The sequence below is a fragment of the Polypterus senegalus genome, chromosome 6, assembly GCF_016835505.1.
Source record: "Polypterus senegalus isolate Bchr_013 chromosome 6, ASM1683550v1, whole genome shotgun sequence".
NCBI classification, from domain to species: domain Eukaryota; kingdom Metazoa; phylum Chordata; class Cladistia; order Polypteriformes; family Polypteridae; genus Polypterus; species Polypterus senegalus.
Window position 1 is genome coordinate 128,940,998 of NC_053159.1, and position 22,168 is coordinate 128,963,165.

The following is a 22,168-nucleotide window of genomic DNA, read 5'->3' on the forward strand; positions in this document are numbered from 1 at the left end:
AAGTGGTAGCACTGTTGTCTTGCATGTTTTCCTGGTGGGTTTCCACAGTGTGCTCAGTTTTCCATCCAAAGACATGAAGGTTTGGGGATTTGATGACGCTACAATGACATTAGTGTATGTGTGTGCTTGTGTTCACCTTGTGATGAGCTGATGCCCTGTCCAAGGATTTTGTTTCTGTCTTGTGCCGATGCTTCTGGAATGGGCGCATCCCCGAATTGATGGATGTAATCATTAAACATCCTTTTCAGAGATATTGTGGCAAGGTGTCCTCGGAATTTAATGGATGTTTCAGGCACACGCGCTACATTGTGTAAAGTATAAACCTGGCCTTAGGCGCCTTACTTGTCAGCTGACGATCTTGACTAGGGCTTATTTTCAGAGTAGGTCTTATTTTCGGGGAAACACAGCAGTTACTAATGAAGAAAGAGGACAGAACAAAAACCTGCAGCCATTGCAGCCATTCAGGATCACAGTTTGATACCACTCACGTTACAGGTTGTGGACACCGGGGGGAACCCCAAACACCAAAAACCAACAGGCACAGAGACAAGTTAAAAGGCACAAAGAATCTTTTATTGTGGGAAACTCTTTGAATCAAGCATTTCACATCACAGCCACAAGTACACACACAATAAAGCACAATATAGTACAATAAATCTTCTTTTCTCTCAGTCACTGTCACCTCCACTCCTCCTCACAAGCACTGACCACCTTCCTCCTGACTCTGGCTTGTCCATGTGAGGCAAACGGCTCTTTTTGTCTAATCCCCAGGAGCACTTCTGGTGACATGACTCTGCATCTCCAAAGCACTTGCAAGTGAGGTTGGAGCCCTATGGAGCAGGGACTCCCAAATCCTGTAGATCCCCCTGGTGACTCCCATGGGACCCAACAATACCCGAAATGCCTTGTAGGCACCCATGCAGTGGCTCACTGCAATCTAGTGTCCAGGGGGAGACAAAGTCCTGTGTAAGCTGTCTCCATCTGTCCTTCCATCTCAAGGGCATCCCAGCCGGATAAGGAAGCAGGTCATCCCTCATGAGGTATAAGAGGAGGAAAGCCCTCATATGGAAAGGCCTAGGCCATTTGAATTCTGAATTGTTAAAAAGCAAGACCCAATATTGTTTTATAATTCAGTCACTGTGGAAACCTCTGTCCATGCTACTGGTGAGGTATAAGAAGTGGTCTCCTATTACCCTCCTACCATAAAAGTTACTATATAATGGGATCAGTGTAGAAGACAATGCCCCCTTTTAACTTTTGAAATATTGAAAACAGACTGTCCACAAAAAAATAATATATGAGTTTTGAGCCCTGTGTGTGAAGCAGTGGACCTCTGTGGGGCTGATTCTAAAAGTGCTTCAAGACTGAAGTTTAAAATCCAGACAAGAGAGAAATAGACAAGACTAGAAATGATAACAAATGTTAGATGAAGGCCAGTTTCATGAAAAGACTCATAACCTGAGGTAGAGTTACTCATCTGTAGATTCCCATTTCTTTTGTCAGAGCAGCCTAACAGGACAAGTATTGGCAAGATTGTTGAACCATGGTACACACTGGTCCAGCTGTGACCCATTACAAAACATTTTCTCCCTTAGAGGCTATGCCTAGAAAACAACTGTCTAATAATTTTAATTAAAGATGAGATGTTATCCAGTATATCATTGCCATGCCTATAGCCTTTACTGTGTACCCAGTGAAGTTAGGTTGGATGCAGGAATCACAATGTGAAATTTCTGAGGCTAAATGACAATGGCTGTGACTTCAGAGAAAATACTGTCATATTGATGCATAATATTTCATTCAGTTATTCTCTATTTATAGATGTATTTCATATTTGTTAAGATATTTATATTTCATATCCGTGAAGACAGATACGCATGGGATGATGTCCAGAACAGCATACGTGTGAGGGAGTCCACCCCTTCATCGCGGAACAGGTACTAAGTTTGTCTACAGCTTAGAGAATGTTTGAACCAGCTGACAGATATCTTGACAGACATTTTTTAACTTTTCTTTGAGGCAGGCGATTGTCCCTAAGTGCTACAAAACTATGACTTTCATACCTGTGCCAAAGAAGTCCTCTGTCTCTTGCCTATAACACTCACACTGATCATCATGAAGTGCTTCAAGAAGCTAGTCTTGTGCCACATAAAAGCAGGTCTCCCCACATCATATGATCCAGTTTGTCTATCGTCCAAAGTGTTCCACTGAGGTTGCTATACCATTTAAGTTTGTCTGGTCCTATCCCACCTGAACAAAAAATACCAGTATGTCGTTCATAGGTTTCAGTTTAGCATTCAACACCACCATCCCTCAGAAGCCAATAGAGAAGTTGAGTTTGCTAGGTTACAATACTCCCCTATGCAGCTGGAACATGGACTTCCTGATGGACAGAACGCACAGTGTCCACAGTGGAAACACCATCTCTAGTACTGTCACACTAAGTTCCGGCACCCCTCAGGGCTGTGTACTCAGTTCACTTCTGCTCACTTTTCTAGGTCACAACTGTAAGGTTGCATACAGCTCTAAAACCATCATTAAGTTTGCTGGTGACATAAAAGTAGTGGGGCTCATCAGCAAAAGGAATAAGTCATCTTACATATTGGAGATGGACTGATTGGTGGACTGGTGCAAGTGCAATAAACTGTCTCTTAACATGTACAAGACAGAAGAGATGATTGTTGACTTCAGGAAGGCTAATGCTGTCCATGACACATTGCACATTGGGTGCTCTATGAAGGAATAGGTCAAGAGCACCAAATTCCTTGGGTGCACCTGGCAGCTGAACCACCTTGATAATTAACACCACCTTCATAACCACAAAGGTGCAGCAGCATCTTCATTTCCTGCAATGGCTAAGGAAGGCAAGCCTACCTTTCCCCATTCTCACCACACTGTACACGGGTACCATTGAGAGCATTCTGACTAGATGCATCACCATCTGGTTTGGGAACTGCAGCATCTCTGACCACAAAGTCCTGCAACAGAGTGCATCTGAAAGAAAAGATCATTGAGTCCTCTGTACATTCCATTAAAGGCATCTCTGTCAAGCGTTGCTTTCACAAAGCCTACAGCATCGTAAAGAACTGTTCCCAGCCTTCCCATGGTGGTTTTGTGCTATTTCCAAATATAAATATTTTGTGCCACGGTATGTTGTAATACCAAGTATTGATGGTGTGGCAATAAAACCACTTGAACTTAAACTTATATACGAATATGTGACATAATTTTTGGTCACATGCATGCCGATGATACTGTATGGCAAAACTATTTGGAATTTTGACTTCAAGTGATCATTTTCCATTGACTCGCCTTAGTTCAATCTTATTACACATAACTCCCAAACCTAGAAAATCTTATATATGCTCTAAGAGTGTATTCTGTACAGTATCACCATTATCTGTAGAGACTGGATAGTCTTCACTACTCTTTTTGCAGTTTCTTTCATGGTGAACTCACCTGTTATTGATTGTACACTCCCAGCCTTCATTTCACCCCTCTCCACAGGCTCAAAATTTCAAAATATTCTCTACTAATATCTTAGATAAATCATGTAAATCACTAAATTAGTCAGTCAGTCTTAATTTTGTTAAAAATATATCTATGTTACACCAGCTCACCTGATTTTGGCCAGAAACAAGAAGAGGAAGAAGAGAAAGTGTAGTGTAACACCCTTAATAACCTTTCAGTATAAGGTTAAGTAGAACATTTGACCACCAGAGACAAGATCAGCAATGAGACAACGTTCACTGAAAGGCCCATATTAGTGATACCCACATACCCACTGTATATGTCAGCTCTTATACCTTGTTGTCCTTGTACAGTATATAGTGAAGATGCTCATTGTGAATGGTTCTCTTTAAAATAAAAATGTGCTAGATTGATGAAATAAAAAATGAAAGCAAAGCAAACCAAGGAGAGAAAAGTACAAAGTTTGCAAAGCTTAATACTGAGACAGGTATAAAAGAAAGGAATCATTTACCGGTCAGGTAGTTGAAGCTCTGTCCTGCTTACAAGACGATGTTGACAGGGAGGATAAAGCCAGTGAAAGGCCGTCAGTGTCCGCTCCTCTACTTTAAACTTACCCTCTTTGACGTACCTGCAAAGAAACATTAGCCATAAATAACATAGGATTGGCAGTTTCAGATTCATATTGTAGCTAAATATATAATAAGTATGGTTTTCAGTTTGTAGATCAGAGTGCTTCCTGTCCCAAAACAAGCTTTAGATGGTAACATAGGGCTATTTGAAAACAAGTATGTAAGAGGCTTTCTGTAATTGACAAGATGAAAGCACACAACCATTTTTCCAAAAGCAGTCTTGATTTTTAGGATCTGTCTATCTCAAAGCAACTCTTCAGGCATTGTTATGCCAGTTATACATAGAAATGAAAATGTACATATCACTCCCACCCACATGAGCTAGAAATGGAATTTAGAGCTGATCTACACTTCTCTTCACCAAAGGTCATGCCCGGTATTCACAATCTACAATATATTTTATGACATTATTTCATATTGTGTAGTCCATTTTTTATTTTACAAAAGATTGTATAAGTAGTCCGTTATCTCATTCTATCCTTACATATGTGTAGTACTATAAAGCACTATTTTGTAGATCACTGCATTAAAAGACACCAAGGGTGAAACTACATTGGGTGGAGCCAGACCTCCCATTCAGAAGCAAGGTTCCCTCAGTCTGAACAGCGGGCTCCTCTGTAACATAATCTTCAACACTGCCAAAGTGAAAAGTCATTAAATCTTGTTTACCCTATTGTAAGAATTATTGACTTATCCAAAAAATGTGTATTTTTGATTATCTAGCTTACATTAAAAAAATTTTCCAGGTGAATTTTGCTTACCCCTTTGACAGATTTATTTATTAAATACAAGCAAAACAACGCCATTTTAAAGTTTTTTGTCTAGTTTTTTGCATATGCATTTTTTGCAGTGAAGGGGGATCACAAGTATGTTGAGCAGTTACAAGGTAACCCTCCAAAAAAACCTTTGTTTGATCACCAACAAATCAAGCGGTTCAAAACTTCAAAGTGGACAAAGGGAATGGCTTACTGCTTGCCCACCCAATTGTTTCCAGGCCCACCTACTTTACAGTTTCTGGCTTTGCCACTGAAAGACACTCTTTGAAATAAATACATTGATTCATATGCCTCAGTACAGACTTTGTCTGTTGTCATACACATGCGAGTAGGAGGCAGCTAAAGGGTCTGAGTAAGTGTAATAAAACATCTGACCAGGGGGTGGCGGAGTGCGCTGACTGTCTTTCTCAGTTCCCTACAGACCTTTCCCAGGAAATCCTGCAAGGTTCTGGTGCCTCAGAAGACGTCACTTCCGAAGCCGGCCCCTTTGCTGACGTCACTTCCGGTTCCGGCCATTCTGATGGCATCAGTTCCTCTCCAGACCTTTAAAGCCTCCATCTTGGGCTACTATAGTCAATTCTGTTTTGGACTCTGTGATATGCACATCATGCTTCTGATATTAAAACCCTTTTGCAGCTGGGAAAAACAATATATGGGTGGCTGCCCCAAACCTTTATAATGTCTTGGACTCTTAATTGTCACACTGTCAACTAAGTTCTAAAAAAATCATACTCAATGGTTGGGTGTGTAGAACATATGTAATACTTGTGTCCTTAATCCAGACTTCATTTTTAACCCAGAGGCAATATATGCAAACCATGAACCCTACCCTGAAGAGGACACCAGTCCAACAAAGGATACATGCACGCAGGCACACACACACACACAAATATTCACAAACACACTCACAAGGGCAATTTAGAGACACCAACCAGCACATCAACTTCTTTTTGGATGGAAGAACTTAAAGAAAATCTGCATGCAAACAATAAGGTCAGACAGATTTTTGTCAGAAGGATCAAACACTGTGAGCTTGAAATGTTATCTGTTGCCCCATTAATGTTTACACAAGAAAATACATGAATGCATTTGTGCTTTGATAAAATAATTAGTGCTTCTGCCTCCCAACTCCAAGGACCAGGTATCAATCCCTTGCCTCATAGCCATCTGCTGTGTAATTTATATATTCTACCTGCGTCTGCATGGATGCTGTTTCTCCCAAAGATGTATATGCATTCAGAAATACTTATCTAAGACTTTAATGTGCAGTATGTAACTCAGCAATGCCCTCTAAATTAGATATTAAAGAGTTAGGCCAAAAAAAGAAAGTAGTTTTCTACCCAAACAAATTCAGACCTTGTCAGCAGCAGATTTAATTAAGGACGGAGAGGTCTGAGACAGAAAGATGCATGAAGCAAAATGAACTCTTGTCAAGTGCCCAAAAATCTTAATAATAATAAATGGAGACGACTGAAGTAACAGATTTAAAATAACTTGAAAGTGTCTATCATGACTTGCTGAATGTGGCCAATATGCTACATTGGATAGATAGATAGATAGATAGATAGATAGATAGATAGATAGATAGATAGATAGATAGATAGATAGATAGATAGATAGATAGATAGATAGATAGATAGATAGATAGATAGATAGATAGATAGATAGATGCAAATATTAACATATAACTTTTTTTTCTGTTTTATAGGCTTGAATAAAACTGACAGTTCTAAGGCAGGATTGATTGCAGAGATAGAAAATTTTGAATTAGAGAGCATAGGTCAAAAGAGGCCCATTTATAGAAGTCCTGTTGCAGCTGCATCCCTCTAGGAAAATTGTTTCTGGATATCAAAAAAAAAGAGACATCTAAGAAAAGCATGTCTATTTCTATCACATTATTCTCCTGAATAAAAAACTTGATTTCCTTACAGAGGGAGCACAAGAGTGGAAACCAAACATATTGTTGAACAATATCCAAGGGGATGCTGGAAAAATTGCAAGGACCTAAAGAGAATATTAACCATGGACTTCCTGGAAGGCCAGCGAGTCATGCTTTTGCTAGGCTTGAGAAGCTTGAATTTGAGTCTTTTCTCTTACTCTGGGCCCAGACAAAGCCATATCGCAAGGGTTTTAACACATGTGTATGGGCAGTAGTACTGACCTGAGAAAGACTGCAAATACAATCTCTGTGTCACTACCCACAGCAGACATCCGCCTAATTAGGTTTATGTCTGCAGGCAGGCAGATTTAATGTTGTTATCGGGCTGGATAAACATTACATAGCAAATTGCAGCTTGTTAATGAAAATAGAAGTGCTTGCACAATGGATGCTTCCTCAATAACTCCCTATCAAGGTTGCTGTCTCTTTTGATCTGGCAGGTCAGCAAAGTGGCCAAGGAGTGTTGCTTAAAACCTCAAGGCCGCTGTTTTAAAAATAGACATAACTATGTATGTATTGCATAGGTGTGCTGTACAATATGAGGCCCTGAACGATGCTATATACAGAAAAATAAAAGGTGACTGATCAAATTATGGGCAGGAGGGTGACACCATAGGTGGCCCTATCAGCTGAAGGTCTGCAGGTTTGTTTTCTGTGCGGAGTTTATGTGATTTCCCTATGTTTACAATGGGCAGATAGAAAACCTAGGTTATGACCTCCTTCTTTCACTCACAACTTCAAATATAAAAGATACAAACCAAAGAAATGAGTCATTCTTTACAACACATCAAAAGAAAGTGTTCAGGCATTTACAAAAATATCACCATTGTTTGATTTACTCTTACAGTGTCAAATTAAACCATTTAAAATTAAACTAATAGAAGCTTACAAAAAGAGCAGACACATATTTGCAGATAAAGTGGCAATTTAACACCAGCAATTTTGTTATACCGCCTTCGTCTATAAGATCATAACTGCCTGCATAACAGAGGTACAAATAGGAAGATTTTAAAATCAGTAATTTTGTGTATGTATACATTGATTTATCAATGGTTAGGCTCATAAAAATGTAATACACATTATAAAATAACAGGTAGATGGATGAATATAGATGAATCCATATTTAACAAGGAAAAACATAACTTCAAGTGTATTGTGTGCATAGTGCATAATGTACATTGTATAATTCTTATTTGCATGGCTGCACTAAACAGTAACTATAATCAAAAGACACAAACACATAAAAATTATATATTGCATGCAACATACACTCACCAGCCACTTTATTAGGTACACCTTGCTGGTATCGAGTTAGACCCCCATTTGCCTTCAGAACTGCTGTAATTCTTCATGGCATAGATTCAGCTAGGTGCTGGAAACATTCCTCAGGGATTTTGGTCCATTTTAACATGATAGCATCATGAAATTGATGCAGATGTGTTGGCTTCACATCCATGATGCGTATTTCCCGTTGCTCCACATCCTAAAGGTTCTCTATTGGATTGAGATCTGGTGACTGTGGAGGCCGTTTGAGTACAGTGAACTCATTGTTATGTTCAAGAAGCCAGTTTGAGGTGATTTGAGCATTGGGACATGGTGCATTATCCTGCAGGAAGTAGCTATCTGAAAATGGGTATACTGCTGTCATAAAGGGATGCACATAGTGAGAAAGAATACTCAGGTAGGCTGTGGCATTTAAACAATGCTAATTTGATACTAAGAGGCCCAAAGTGTGCCAAGAAAATATCTCCCTCACTATTACACCACCACCACCACCCCTACCAGTCTGAACTGCTCATATAAGGCAGGATGGATCCCTAATTATGACCCTACAAGCCGAATGTCACAGCAAGCCAGGCAATGTTTTTCCAATCTTGTATTGTCTAATTTTGGTGAGCCTGGGAGAACTGTAGCCTTAGTTACCTGTTCTTATCTGGCAAGATTGGCACCCGGTGTGGTCTCCTGCTGCTGTAGCCCACCTGCTTCAAGGTTCAATGTGCTGTGTGTTCAGAGATGCTCTTCTGCATTTATTATATTGAGGGGCTATTTGAAATACTGTCTTTCTGTCAGCTAAAACCTGTCTGGGAATTCTCTTCTTACCATTGGCATTAACAAGGCATTTTTTTGCACAAAGAACTGCTGCTCGATGGATATTTTCCCTTTTTTTTCAAACATTCTCTGTAAATTCTAGAGATGGTTCAGTGTGAAAATCCCACAAGTTCATCAGTTTCTGAAATACTCAGACCAGCCCGTCTGACACCAAAAGCCATGCCATATTCTAAGTCACTTGAGGAGCAGCTTCAGTGACAGACTGCTGTCACTGTCCTGCTCCACAGACAGACTGAGGAGATCGTTCCTCCCCGACACTATGTGACTCTTCAATTCCACCCTAAGGGTAAACGTTAATATTATACAAAATTGTCTGTCTGTTATACCTTCATTGTTATCGCTCTTTAATCTAATATTATTCTTTATCAGTATGCTGCTGCAGGAGTATGTGAATTTCCCCTTGGGATTAATAAAGTATCTATCTATCTATCTATCTATCTATCTATCTATCTATCTATCTATCTATCTATCTATCTATCTATCTATCTAAACTGTCAGTTTCAACTGTAAGAAATGTAATCAGGAAATGGAAGGCCACAGGCACAGTTGCTGTTAAACCCAGGTCTGGCAGGCCAAGAAAAATACAAGACCGGCATATGCGTTGAATTGTGAGAATGGTTACAGACAATCCACAGATCACCTCCAAACACCTGCAAGAACATCTTCCTGCAGATGGTGTATCTGTACATTGTTCTACAATTCAGCACAATTTGCACAAAGAACATCTATATGGCAGGGTGATGAGAAAGAAGCCCTTTCTGCACTCACGCCACAAACAGAGTCGCTTGTTGTATGCAAATGCTCATTTAGACAAGTCAGATTCATTCTGGAACAAAGTGCTTTGGACTGATGAGACAAAAATTTTGTTATATGGTCATAACAGAAAGAGTTTTACACTGAAGAAGAACACCACATTCCATGAAAAACACCTGCTACCTACTGTCAAATTGGTGGAGGTTCCATCATGCTGTGGGGCTGTGTGGCTAGTTCATGGACTGGGGATCTTGTTAAAGTCAAGGGTTGGATGAATTAAACCCAACATCCACAAATTCTTCAGGATAATGTTCAAGCAACAGTCACAAAGTTGACGTTTCGCAGGGGTTGAATATTCCAACAAGACAATGACCCAAAACACAGTTCGAAATCTACAAAGGCATTCATGAAGAGGGAGAAGTACAATGTTCTGGAATGGCCATCACAGTCCCCTGACTTGAATATCACCGAATATCTATGGGATGATTTGAACCAGGCTGTCCATGCTCGGCAGCCATCAAATTTAACTGAACTGGAGAGATTTTGTATGGAAGAATGGTCAAAAATACCTCCATCCAGAATCCAGACACTCAAAGGCTATAGGAGGTGTCTAGAGGCTGTTACATTTGCAAAAGGAGGCTCAACTAAGTATTGATGTAATATCTCTGTTGGGGTGCCCAAATGTATGCACCTGTCTAATTTTGTTATGATGCATATTGCATATTTTCTGTTAATCCAATAAACTTAATGTCACTGCTGAAATACTACTGTTTCCATAAGGCATGTCATATATTAAAAGGAAGTTGCTACTTTGAAAGCTCAGTCAATGATAAACAAAAATCCAAAAAATTAAGAGGGGTTCCCAGACTTTTTCATATGACTATATATTGTGGAAAATAGGGGGTGTCACTGAGCTACAAACCCTGAGTACAACTGACATGAACACATTCACAGTTCAAATATGAATTTAATTCATCCAAGTACATTTACACAGCAATATATATATACAGAAACAGTGAATCCTTCCTCCTTCTCTTCCTCCAGGCAAGTGTTGTCCCCTGCCTTCCGATTCTAACTCCTCGAGGTGAATCGGAGGGCTCCTGGAGGAGGTACTTATGAGAAGTATGAGAAAGTAGGGATGTTCCATCTCTGCACCTCTCCCAGCAGTATCCCTGACACCTCAGCAGGGCTATAGATAGATAGATAGATAGATAGATAGATAGATAGATAGATAGATAGATAGATAGATAGATAGATAGATAGATAGATAGATAGATAGAGTTAAAAGAAAAACTAAATATCACCAAAAACTAAAAAATGGTGATATTATAGAAAAATTAAACTTTGTTTTTTCAATTGTCAATAATAATACAGTAATACTGTAGGCTATGCTAATACGCGTATACTATGTACTTTCATGGAGCAGTGCTGAGATAGAGCCTAGAAAGAAACAGTGCTGGCCATTTGGGACTTGCCCGTATATAAAAATGAAGGCGGCTACCAGAAGTGATAGGAGAGGTATATAAAGAGTGGCACTGACCAATAGGGTCTAGAACTGAGTGAAGAATAGGCAGTGTCCCGGAAAGGAAAAAGATACAGATTATCATGTGGCATGGAGAGTGAGGTGTGAATTATAAGCAGCAAAGATTGGTGAAGCTCATGGAAGGTGGGGTTGGCAAGCACTGTGAAGCTCAAGTGCCAGTGCTAGTCCCTGTGGATGTGAGTGTAAGTGTTGCTTTACCAGAAACAAAAAGGTAAGGAAAGAGAAGTAGAGGAGAAAGCATTGTCCTTAGGTTCAAACCAGGCCGGCAGTGATGGCATTGCTTGAACATTTTAAACTCTACCACAGTTCAGTTAAGGGATCTCCATGATCAGAACAGAGACGGGGTAGACACTGTATATAGTTCATCATGCTATTGCTTTTCACCTGTTTCTTTTATTATATGGAGATGACTGGGTTGACACCCCCATATTTTCTTCCAACTACCACAGTTGCTACAAACATAAATCCAATACAATCTCTCAGTGCGGACAAAACTCTGAGATTGAATATACATCTAGCAATGCACACAAACTTTCAACCCTTTGTAGACCCATATTTGATCCCTTGATTGATAAGTTGTGTCCTGTTTTGGAACTTTGAACATCTGGTCATCTTAACTACAGGCCTCTGTAATGTCATTATTTCAAGGGTCTTGAATTTCAATTCACCATTCATGAATGCCATCAAACCTTTATTTGTTAATTTTCTATATCTACCAATTCCAATACAGCACAACCAATTAATTGCAGAGTATATGCATTAGCCTTCTACCTCATCTGCAAATTTGTGGGAAGTTGGAGGAAAAACAAGAAGAGTAGAAAAAACACATGTGGAAATTAGGAGAATGGGCAAACTCTAGACTGAAACTTTCCAGCTCATGATGTAAATACAAAGCTTCAGATCTCTGAGAAAATCTGGTAATGTTTATATTTTAAAGTACAAAATAAAATATGCCATAACAAACAGAATTTAGATGACAACAACTGTTGGTACAAAATGTTGCTTCAAAAGAATGAAAAGCACAAATGGTAGAATAAAATGAGAGGGTTTTCAGGTTTAATGTGAAAATTATGATCAGCAGAGCCTCACCAACACACCTAGGATGAGACTTGATCTGAGCAGGAAACACAAAGATGAAAAGTGCTTGCAGACAGTTCCATGAATGGAGGGGAGCTGCTTGTGATGCCACAGGTAACTCTGAGATTGTGACTGTTGGTTTGCCTCAGGAAGGAATAATACAAATGCTGAATAGCAATATTAACAAAACAAAGAAGACCGTGTGCAACATAACAACTTCTCTTGTAGCCCATTTGGTAATTCTTCCATGAATTATAGGCTTGCTAGCATACAAAACCAATTAGCAGAAAGAACAGTAACGCTGGCACAAATGACTGTTCAGCAGAGTGCTGCAGTATGAGTGACCTCTTTCAACACACATAGGAAAGTCACACTCCTGTAGAGCTGCTGGATGAATGCAAATTGAAAATCACCCTGAATTCTCCTCCTTTTGCCCTGAGAATGTCATGAAAGTGAGGCACTGCATCTATGAACATTACTTACCTGTTTAAGGAATTAATGACTGTTTTGTATCTTGTATATGGGATCTTTCATGGTTAACATTCTATGAAAAATAGTTAACTTGAACGATACAACAGTACTATCTTTGAGAACTGGCTGTGTTATTATTTTGTCAATTAAAACACAGATGACCACATACAAGATGAAACATTTGAATGTGTGTTTGACAAAAGAATGTGTAGCAGAGAGCACAAGTGTGTGTGCCCATCCTATATTCTGGCATGGTCCTTTAAATAAACAAGTGGCAGTGATTTCTAAGGGAGTGAATTAAAGGCATAAATCAACATCATCAAACTGGAAAACTGCAATCAGAAAGAATGGATCACCTAAAACAAGGTGTCTGCTTGATTGTTGGAAAGTTTCAGTTACAGAAGGGTGTTTAAGTCAAGTCTTGAAAGGCTGCAGATTTTCGTACCAGTCCTTTCTTAATTAGCACCAAATTACTGTTGTTAATGGCCCAAACTTGTGACTTGTGTTTTATGATTCAGAATCAGTTATTGCTTCTCTTTCCTTTAACCAGAAGCCCAACAATAAGAAGATGGAAAATAACCCAATAGATTACAAGCTAACTCAGGGGTCTCAAACTAAGTTTCCTGGACGGCCGCCATTTTTGCTATTTGAAGCAAGAAGTCTTGCTGTTAATGAAACTTGTTATTTAATTCTATGGCTTGTTATCGGTTTTATTCTTCTACAACAGAAACAGCTGTTATATTAGCTGCAAAGTTTGCATCAGTAATTGGTTAGTTATTGCAAAAGTAGATTGAATGAAAACCTGCAGGCTCTCCTGCCATCCACGATCTGAGTTTGGTACTCCTGAGTTAGGGGCTAACACATCATTTAAACAGAGACATGAGAAATAGCAGGATAAGCAGACCTCATACATATCCCTGCCAATACCCTGTTACACACACCCAAATAACCCTTCCTTTTAAGGGCACTTACTCAACAGTGGTCATCACAGGGTCCTTTGGTTAGACTGAGGTGCCTGAAACCATAAAGTCAAATGCTAAGAATGTGGTCTAATAATGATCATGCAATGTACTTTTGCTTGATTCATGCTGGATTATGAAAGGTGCAATATAAAATAAAGTTTGCCTTTTACAAACATACATTCTACAATCAAGTTAATCCAATTCAGGGTTGCAAGGGGTTAAGCATATCCCAGCAGAACTAAGCAAAGGCATAAAACAGCCCTGAGGAGACTCACAACTCAGAATTACCAATTAACATAAAATGCATATCTCAGGTTATGTGGCAGATACACCCATGCAGATAGACTGAACATGGAAACTACTACAAGGAAGAAGTCCTGTCTATTAAATCACAATGTTGCCCTGCCTACCATTAAACCACCATACTGCGCTGCCTGTTGCCTCTTAACATTCATAAATTAAGGAAGTTCTTCATAAAGTCATCTCAACTTTGTTTTTACTGATGGTATCAGCAAGAAGGCTGACATTCTAGGAGGTCAGACACAGGATCCACTAAGCCATGGGAACTTGCTAAGGTGTTATAAATCACACGCCATAAATGATGGAAGGAAGCTAGCAATAGTTAGCCACCAAACCAGGGTGCATTAGGCTGACAAACTCTGAAATTTGGCATGTTGGGATATGAGAAATGTACCGATGGATGAGGGCCACAAAGAAGTAGTAGTATAAGATAGCCTTGGCCCTCAGTTACCAGAATTAAAATAAAATTTTTGTGCCTGAATGTACCCTAAACAAAAATTGACTTGAAGGAAGGATATGCTGTGCATTAGAAATTTGGGAATTTGTGGCAAATGAAAGTCTGGCAAATGATGGTGAAGACAGCTGGGTAAGCATGGAGTAAGTAAATAAGTATGTACTGCGTAGGTAGTCATTCATTTTTTTGCACTTACTGTACATGGGTACACATGCTTAAGAAGTGACATTGCTTACCATTTAGAAAGTATAGGGTGCCTAGGTCATAAAATAGAAAGCTTTTGCTATGGTATCTGGGATGAAAGGAAATATGTAAAGATTCATATAAATCATGATAACACATTGACATAGACAACAACGCAGTATGCTGCATCACATCAGAATATCAAGAAAAGTCCAAACACCTGATCTAAACAAAACAATATTACACTGTAATTAATGAAATACCCAGAAATAAATTAAAATGCAAAAGTAACATTTAGGAATTGAAATAAATGGACAAAAAAATAGCTGGAGCATAAAGAAGCTCAAATGACTTCAGCAAGTTATAGCAGAGTGCACTGTAAATGTTGCCAAAAATGCTTTTAATAGACAATGCAAGTTTCTAATTGTACCTGTAAGAACAAAAAATGGATTATATGCAAGATGCTTAACCACTCGTCCACTTCCAAGAGTTTCCCTTCTATAATTCAATCTATTTTTAATTTATACAGTGTCATTCATAGTGGGCACTATTACAAACTGGTTAATGGAGAATACAGCATTACAAGATGCATCAAATAATGCTTGAGATTTACATAAGAATGAAATTAAACTCAATAAGACAGTCTATTTGTGAGAGATTAATATGAAAAAGGGAGAAATAATTTCACCGTCGATCCCTTTTTTGGAACCCAGTTTAACAAGTACAGGGCAGAGGAAAGCTGAAGCTTTTCTCAGCAAATTCAGGCTGAGTTTAACAATTATCTGCTAATAGGATGCCAGTCCATCACACACAGCCACTTTAAGTCACACTGGGCTAGTCAAGTAGCCAAGCATGCATGTCTTTGTATAGCGAGAGGATACTGGACTACATGGACACAGAGAGACCGTTCAAATCTCACACAATCTCAGGGTAAAGAATCAACAACAGGACCCTGGAACTTTTAAAAATTAGTGCTAACCACTGTGTTTTTGTGTCATCCCAAGAAATAGTATGAATCTGAGCAGATTTTAATTCCTTTCAAAGTGTGACCACAAGTATGTTTCTCTTAAACAACAGGGGTCACCAGCAACATCTGTGTACTAACTAAAATACAAACTGGTGACGGCACATTAAAGCATTTATTATGTATCTTCAAGTGTGACCCATGGTAGTAAAATAGTTCTGACAGCCTGAAATGCTGTGTTTTATTCAGTTCTCATGTTAAGCTACTCCTCTGATGTGCTTAAAGCCCCTTTTAAAATCAGCTGTGACATCCTTGAGGCTCTGCCTTAAACAGTGGCTATGTAAAATGGATGAAAGAATGGCACTAAAATTCATCATTTTTGTAATAATTGTTTTGGATGATCCCAGTCTTATTTAGATGGCAAATTAAATTGTGCTTACTTCTTGGCAGGCAGGGATACACTAGCCATAAAAGAGTCCATCTGAGCCCTACTTTAATTAAGGAGCTTCAACATCAGAGGCAAACTGATACAAAATGACTCATCAGAACGAAATTGATGAAGAAAAATGGCTGAAAAATAATGGCTCTTCACCTGGAGTCTTCCTGACATGGGTCACAATGTGAAAATGTTCAAATCTGAGTAACAGCAACTATTAGCAGAAAAATGTTGTGTCCTCTTCTTCATGATTTCATTGAATCATTGTTAATATTTAAATATTATTCAATATAATACTGATCATAAAAAATTGGCATGGCTCAGCTCTAATTTTTTAAGTACTTAGATTTAGATCAGATTAGATTTAGATTTTATTTGTCATATACTGTATACACAAATAGGGGTATAAAGTGAAATGCAGCTCAGTAAGCAGCATGTGCTGTGCAATAAAAATAAAAAGTATACTTTAAATATGAATATTAAATATTAAAAGGTGCAGATTACAAATACTTAAGTAATTGTAATTGTGCAGCACTTATGCACATTAGATGTATAATAATTGTTAAATACTGTAATTATTAAATAATAAAACTAGTTACATTTAAATAAAAGATTGACTATTTTAACAATTTTGAGGAATGCCTGACAAGATGACCATTTGTTATTTTTATTGCCTGGGAAATAAAGTTCTTTCTCTGTCTTTCTGTTCTTGATTTGAGGCAATGCAAGCTCTTGTCAGATCCTAATCATTTAAAATGGCCATAGAAAGGATGAGAGGTGTCCTTTATGTTCCTGGAAACCATGATAATGTGCTTTTTTGTATATAGGTGTTGAAAGGATGGCAGTGACATGGCAAGGATTCACTTATCCAAGAGCACAACACTCTGTAACGCTATATGGTCCTTATTTGAGCCATTTCCATACCAGGCAGTGATGCATCCTGCCAGCATGCATTCAATGGAGGAATGGTTCTAAGACTTCAGGACTCTTTTTGACACTCTGTGCCTTGTCTTTCTCACCAGAATGTCTGTGTCACTCCTGATGTTGATTCTCATCTGAAACATACCTGAAACACTCAACCCTCTTCACTTCAAAAGAAGTGTGTACTCAGTTCTTTGTTTCTTGTTCCTGCTGAAATACACTAAGAACTCTTTTGTTTTCCTTATGTTGATGGACAGATTGTTTTCCTGAAACCATAGTGACAGGCCAGCCAGTTCGTCTAGATAGGGCTTTTCATTTTTAGCAGCTGTGGTGTCAGCAAATTTTACAATAATGTTTGATCTGTACCTGGCTATGGAGTCATGTATATATAGTGAATACAGCATATGACTAAGAACACAACCCTGGGGTGCCAATATTTAGGATAATGGAACTGGAGGTGTATTTTCCGACCCTGACTGCTTAGGATCTGGGAAATAAAAAGTCCAACGTTCATGTGCCTAGGATAGAGCTAAGACCCAGATTCTTTAATTTTGTTGCTAATATGGTGGGGGCATTTGTGTTGAAGGCTGAGCTAAAGTTAATAAACAGCAGTCTTCTATGGGCTTTTTTAGCAGTGGCCAAGTGAAAAAGAGCAGAGAGTAATAACTTAGAAATGGCATCATCTGTGAATCTGTTTGCCCTGTATGCAAATTGAAATGGAACCATGTCTTTGGGAAGGCAGGAGCAGATGTGGTCCTTAATCAGATGTTCAAAGAACTTTATAACTACTGAGGTGAGAGCTACAGGTCAGGAGTCTTTCAGACTGTATGGGAAGGTGTTCTTGGGAACAAGGATATTGGTGGACCTTTTTGAAGCAAGTACGGGCTACAGACAGGGACAGAGAAGTGTTAAATATGGAGGTAAACACAGGAGCTAGCCAGTGTCACATACACATGCACATGGGCGGCAGCCAATGGGCTTAAATAAGTATAATGATATGCTGAACCAGGGAGTGGTGCTGTCCACTATTGTCTTCTCTTGTAGAGGGAAATTCCACCTTACTGTCCTGACCTCACTTCTGGTTCCAGCCCTCCTGATCTCACTCCAGGGACACCCCTCTTCCTGTCAACTTCTTGTATATAAAGATCATCTTGGTCAATGTACTACAGTTCTGCTATGAACTCGCTTTTGTAAACGTTATAATATTGCTTCATTTTTGCCTTTCCCAAACCTTCATATTTCTCCTTGTGATTATTTCCACACTAGATAACACAGAAGTTCACAACCATTTATACCTGTAGCATCAGGGCCTGCAGCTTTTCCAGTGTTCTTGCACATCACAGCTCTCCTCACACTGTGATCAGACACAGAAAAAGGTTAGTTACTTCTAGCAGCGGTAACCTCTAGAGTACATCTGCCTCTTACTTCTTGTTAAGTTTAATTTTGAAATTTCCATGTCTGTTAAAAGAACAGCAGAAATTTGGAATGGGTAAACAAAAGGAATGTACGAACAGATTGGCAATATGATCTGCTAGGCAGAGTTCTGGATGGTGGAGTCGCATCACAATAAATTCATTATTGCAGTTGTCTATGACATCCTAACTACTCCATCTACTTTCTTCTTTTTGGGTAATAAAAATATGAAAAAGCCCCCGTAAATTGCAAGGAAAGCTAAAGCACATGCACAGCTATTGTCTAAAAATCTGTGAAGAAGGTGTCTAATGAACTGGTGCTGAAAGCCTTAGCAGGTACCATAAGCAGATATGTTTATCAAAGTCAAAGTCTTCAGCCTGTAAGACAGGCCATTCAGTTTGTTACAGCTGGTGCTCAGGCTCTTGATGACATGATGCAAGACTAGCAGCTGAAGTTGCCCAAAGTAGTCCGACAATATAGGTAAGTGGGAAGGTGAAGTTTATTATTTAAATAACTATCAGCTTTGCTTTTGGAAATGCTAGCAAATTAATGAGACTATTGATAACTCTTCTAAAATGATATTCCTTGCCTTTCTCTGTAGATTAGGGTTTTAGCATATAGATCCTATTCATTTTAAAGAAAGAAAATGATACTGTTCATTGATAAAAACAGAGATTATAGAAATAGGGTGATTGCTCAAATGTAACAATAAAAGAAATACAAGAGAAACCAAAGAGATGACACAGAGAATTGCCACTTCTAGGTTTGTTTGGAGGTTTTTAGTTTTCCCAATAGGATATGTCTTTAGTACAAGTCTTTCTTTACAAAGCTGTTTTGTCTGCTTGTGACTCTCACATCGTGTCACATTCGCAGACTGTCAGCACCCTCAGTTGCGCTAATGCACAACTGTGGCTTAGAAAGTTTGAATTGAAAAGCTTATTAAAACTAGTAGGTTTCCCAGCACAATTAGTATTGATTTTCTTTACACCTTATGAGATAAACATTAGCAATAGTTTTGTTGGCTGTTTATTAGCTACAGTATAAACTGCTTTAATTTACCTTGGTACAGACAAAGCTGTTAAAGTCACCTCAGGGTCTTAATTCTCATCATTTTTAATGAGCATTTGATTTAATAATTATCTTTGATGTCGTGATAGAGAGTACACTCATTTGAACATGTGCCCTTTCATTCCTTTTCATGCTGTTTCCTTTGTCTTTCTCAGCTTGCTTTGTTTGGTGGCTTCTTTGCCATGGGCCCTGTAGCCTCTTTGGAGAAAGAATGATTTGTCCTGTGACACCCAGCTAATGTGAGAGAGATATTTCTATTTTCCAGGATGCACTATGTTAAATGGTGTCCCTGCCTTTAGGAAAAGTAATTCACTAACTTTCCCCTTGGCCCCTCTCAGCAGATGGCATTGTTTTGCAGTAATTGAATAAGCAGTAAACTCTTCCCAATAATTTAATGTATTGTTAAAATGTTTATAGCAAACTCAATTTAGTCATCATAGTCACATTTTTCCAATTTTTTATGATATGTTCAATACAATATCTCAGTCCTTCCCAACCTTTTTTCTGTGGTGGCACACACTGTAACCAAAAACATCCCAAGGCACACCATTATTCTACTGACCTCAAACTCATTATATCTCATAAATGTGCTCAACTGTTCAAATGGGTGGGACTACTAGAGACCCTGGTAATTAAAACAGCGTTCACAGACACAACACTTAGTAAGTATTTTGGTGGCATCTCCCAGCTGCTTCATGCATTTGCCTGCCACTTTCTGCCTTGGAGGCAACTCGTATGCCCACTGTCCACCCATGCTGTGAGGCTTGCTGGTGACCACACACCCAGGGCAGATGGACTCTAGCAGCCTGGATACGCATCTGAAGTGCTCCAAGCACTGGGTCTGCAACATAGGGACTGCGGAGCTGCTTTTATGCTGGCTCCTCCAGGTAGACATGTCTCCTCTGACAGGTCTTGACCATCAGAGGAGGTTGTCGCTCTCCAGTTCAGAACTAGTGCACTACACTATTATTTCCATGGCTGTCATGGCACACCACTGTGCCGTGGAAAACTGGTTCAAAAATACTGCAATATCTTTGTCATAAAAAAAAATTATTTTTGGACTATGTACATTTTCTTCATGCCTGGTGCTATTAGCCTGTTGTCTGGGTTGCTTGAGCAGGCCCTTGCACCATGCAATATTCTTAGTATACATTTAAAACGTGTGCACATGTGCAAAGGGAACTGTTTAGTTTGGTCTTGGGGCTTGATGGACCTTTTAAGTGATCCATTGGTTGATTTTTTGTGACTCAGTTTAAAGCATGGATGAACTTTTATATCTTCTTGTTTTGGAGTACTTGTTATCACTATTATGAGTTCTGTCCATTGCTTATGTTTAATAATATTTATTTACATTTCTGTTTTTGACTGAGTATTTGATGTTGATTTTGAGATGTTTTTTGGTACTATGATTTGGTAGATGTACTATATGACAAAGTAATATGTTGATAGATTTTCATTTTGTGTGATTTCTTTAATTACATTATTCAGTTGACATTAAAGTGTCATTGGTGATGGTAGCCTAATATATCATGGAACAACATATCCCTCTCTTATTCTCTCAGGCAACCTCTGGCTTCACCTCACACCACTCACTTGGAGTTAAAGGCAACACCATCTCCATGAGCCGAACTGATCCAAGCCAGAATCCTCTCCAAAATGAGCAGTGGCCACCTATCAAGGTCAATGGATTTAAGCAGAGGAACAGATTTTGTAAGTTTTGATTTTGTAAGTATTTGATTATCTTTCTCACTCTCCTCTACAAACGCACACATACACATACATACACACAATCTGCACAACTTCTCAGCATAGCTCTATTCTTTCTCACAGCATTTATCTCCCAGGTTTCTGTGGACCCACCAGAATTTTCATACCAAAAATGCCACTAATTTTCATACTCATTTTTAAGCAAGGCTTTTCTTCATCCTCATGTTGGATTGTGTCATTGGCACAGAACAAGAGCTTTAAAGACAAGACAGAACTCCACACTTACTGTATTTTTGCACATCTATTTATGGACAGCCATGTTGAGCACTAATATGAATAGAGGGATATAGCTAGTTCAGTGACTGCCAGGGGCCACTCGATACCTGCCTCTTTCATGCTAATAAATTCCAAAAGCACTTGCTAACAGTTAAGGCTTTAGAACATAAAATGTTTGACTAATGAGAGGGCAACATTTACTCTATTAAGTTCATTTGCTTGTTCTTGACCCATTATTTAAAACTATCCCAAACGGAGATGAATTTAAGTCTCACTAAAGGCAATCGATATGTTATATCACCTGATTATTTACTTCTTATATGAAATTCAGAAAAGAAAATTGAGTACTGGTCTTAAATATTATCTGATGGTATAGGCTACAGTTCAGCTCAGGACCTTACAAGTAGCTTTGTAGTCTTTTGTTTGCACTGAAATATAGAGTAGAGAAATTGAGTTGCAAAGGATGGTACAGCTACCCTTTTGCTAAAAATATTTTTGCCTCTGGTTCTTATATCTGCTGTTTTAGTAGGGAAGGCTTTGTGCATTGTGTGCCTTCAAAAGCATAAGAAAATGCCTACTTGGTCCTAGCAGGCAGTGATCACACATATTCGAGGCAGGTAGGTAGTCATATGAGAAAAAGAGCCATATAGAGGAGACAAACAAGAGCAAGAGGACCAGATATATGGACCTGGAATATCGTTGACACATACAAGAAT

General features: G+C 38.8%; 1 protein-coding gene across 4 annotated transcripts in view; it reads right to left on the reverse strand.

Moving 5' to 3' along the window:
* LOC120531595 (rap1 GTPase-activating protein 2-like) overlaps window positions 1-22,168 on the reverse strand; it is a 443,280-nt gene that overhangs the window by 419,256 nt on the left and 1,856 nt on the right. For 3 of the 4 annotated variants that reach the window (XM_039757149.1, XM_039757145.1, XM_039757144.1), the window contains exons 2-3: window positions 21,063-21,140; window positions 3,983-4,099 (exon numbers count right to left, since the gene is read on the reverse strand). In XM_039757149.1, coding sequence (XP_039613083.1) covers window positions 3,983-4,099; window positions 21,063-21,140 — 195 coding nt within the window. The remainder of the gene's footprint in view (window positions 1-3,982; window positions 4,100-21,062; window positions 21,141-22,168) is intronic. The other variant, XM_039757146.1, reaches the window with a different exon arrangement.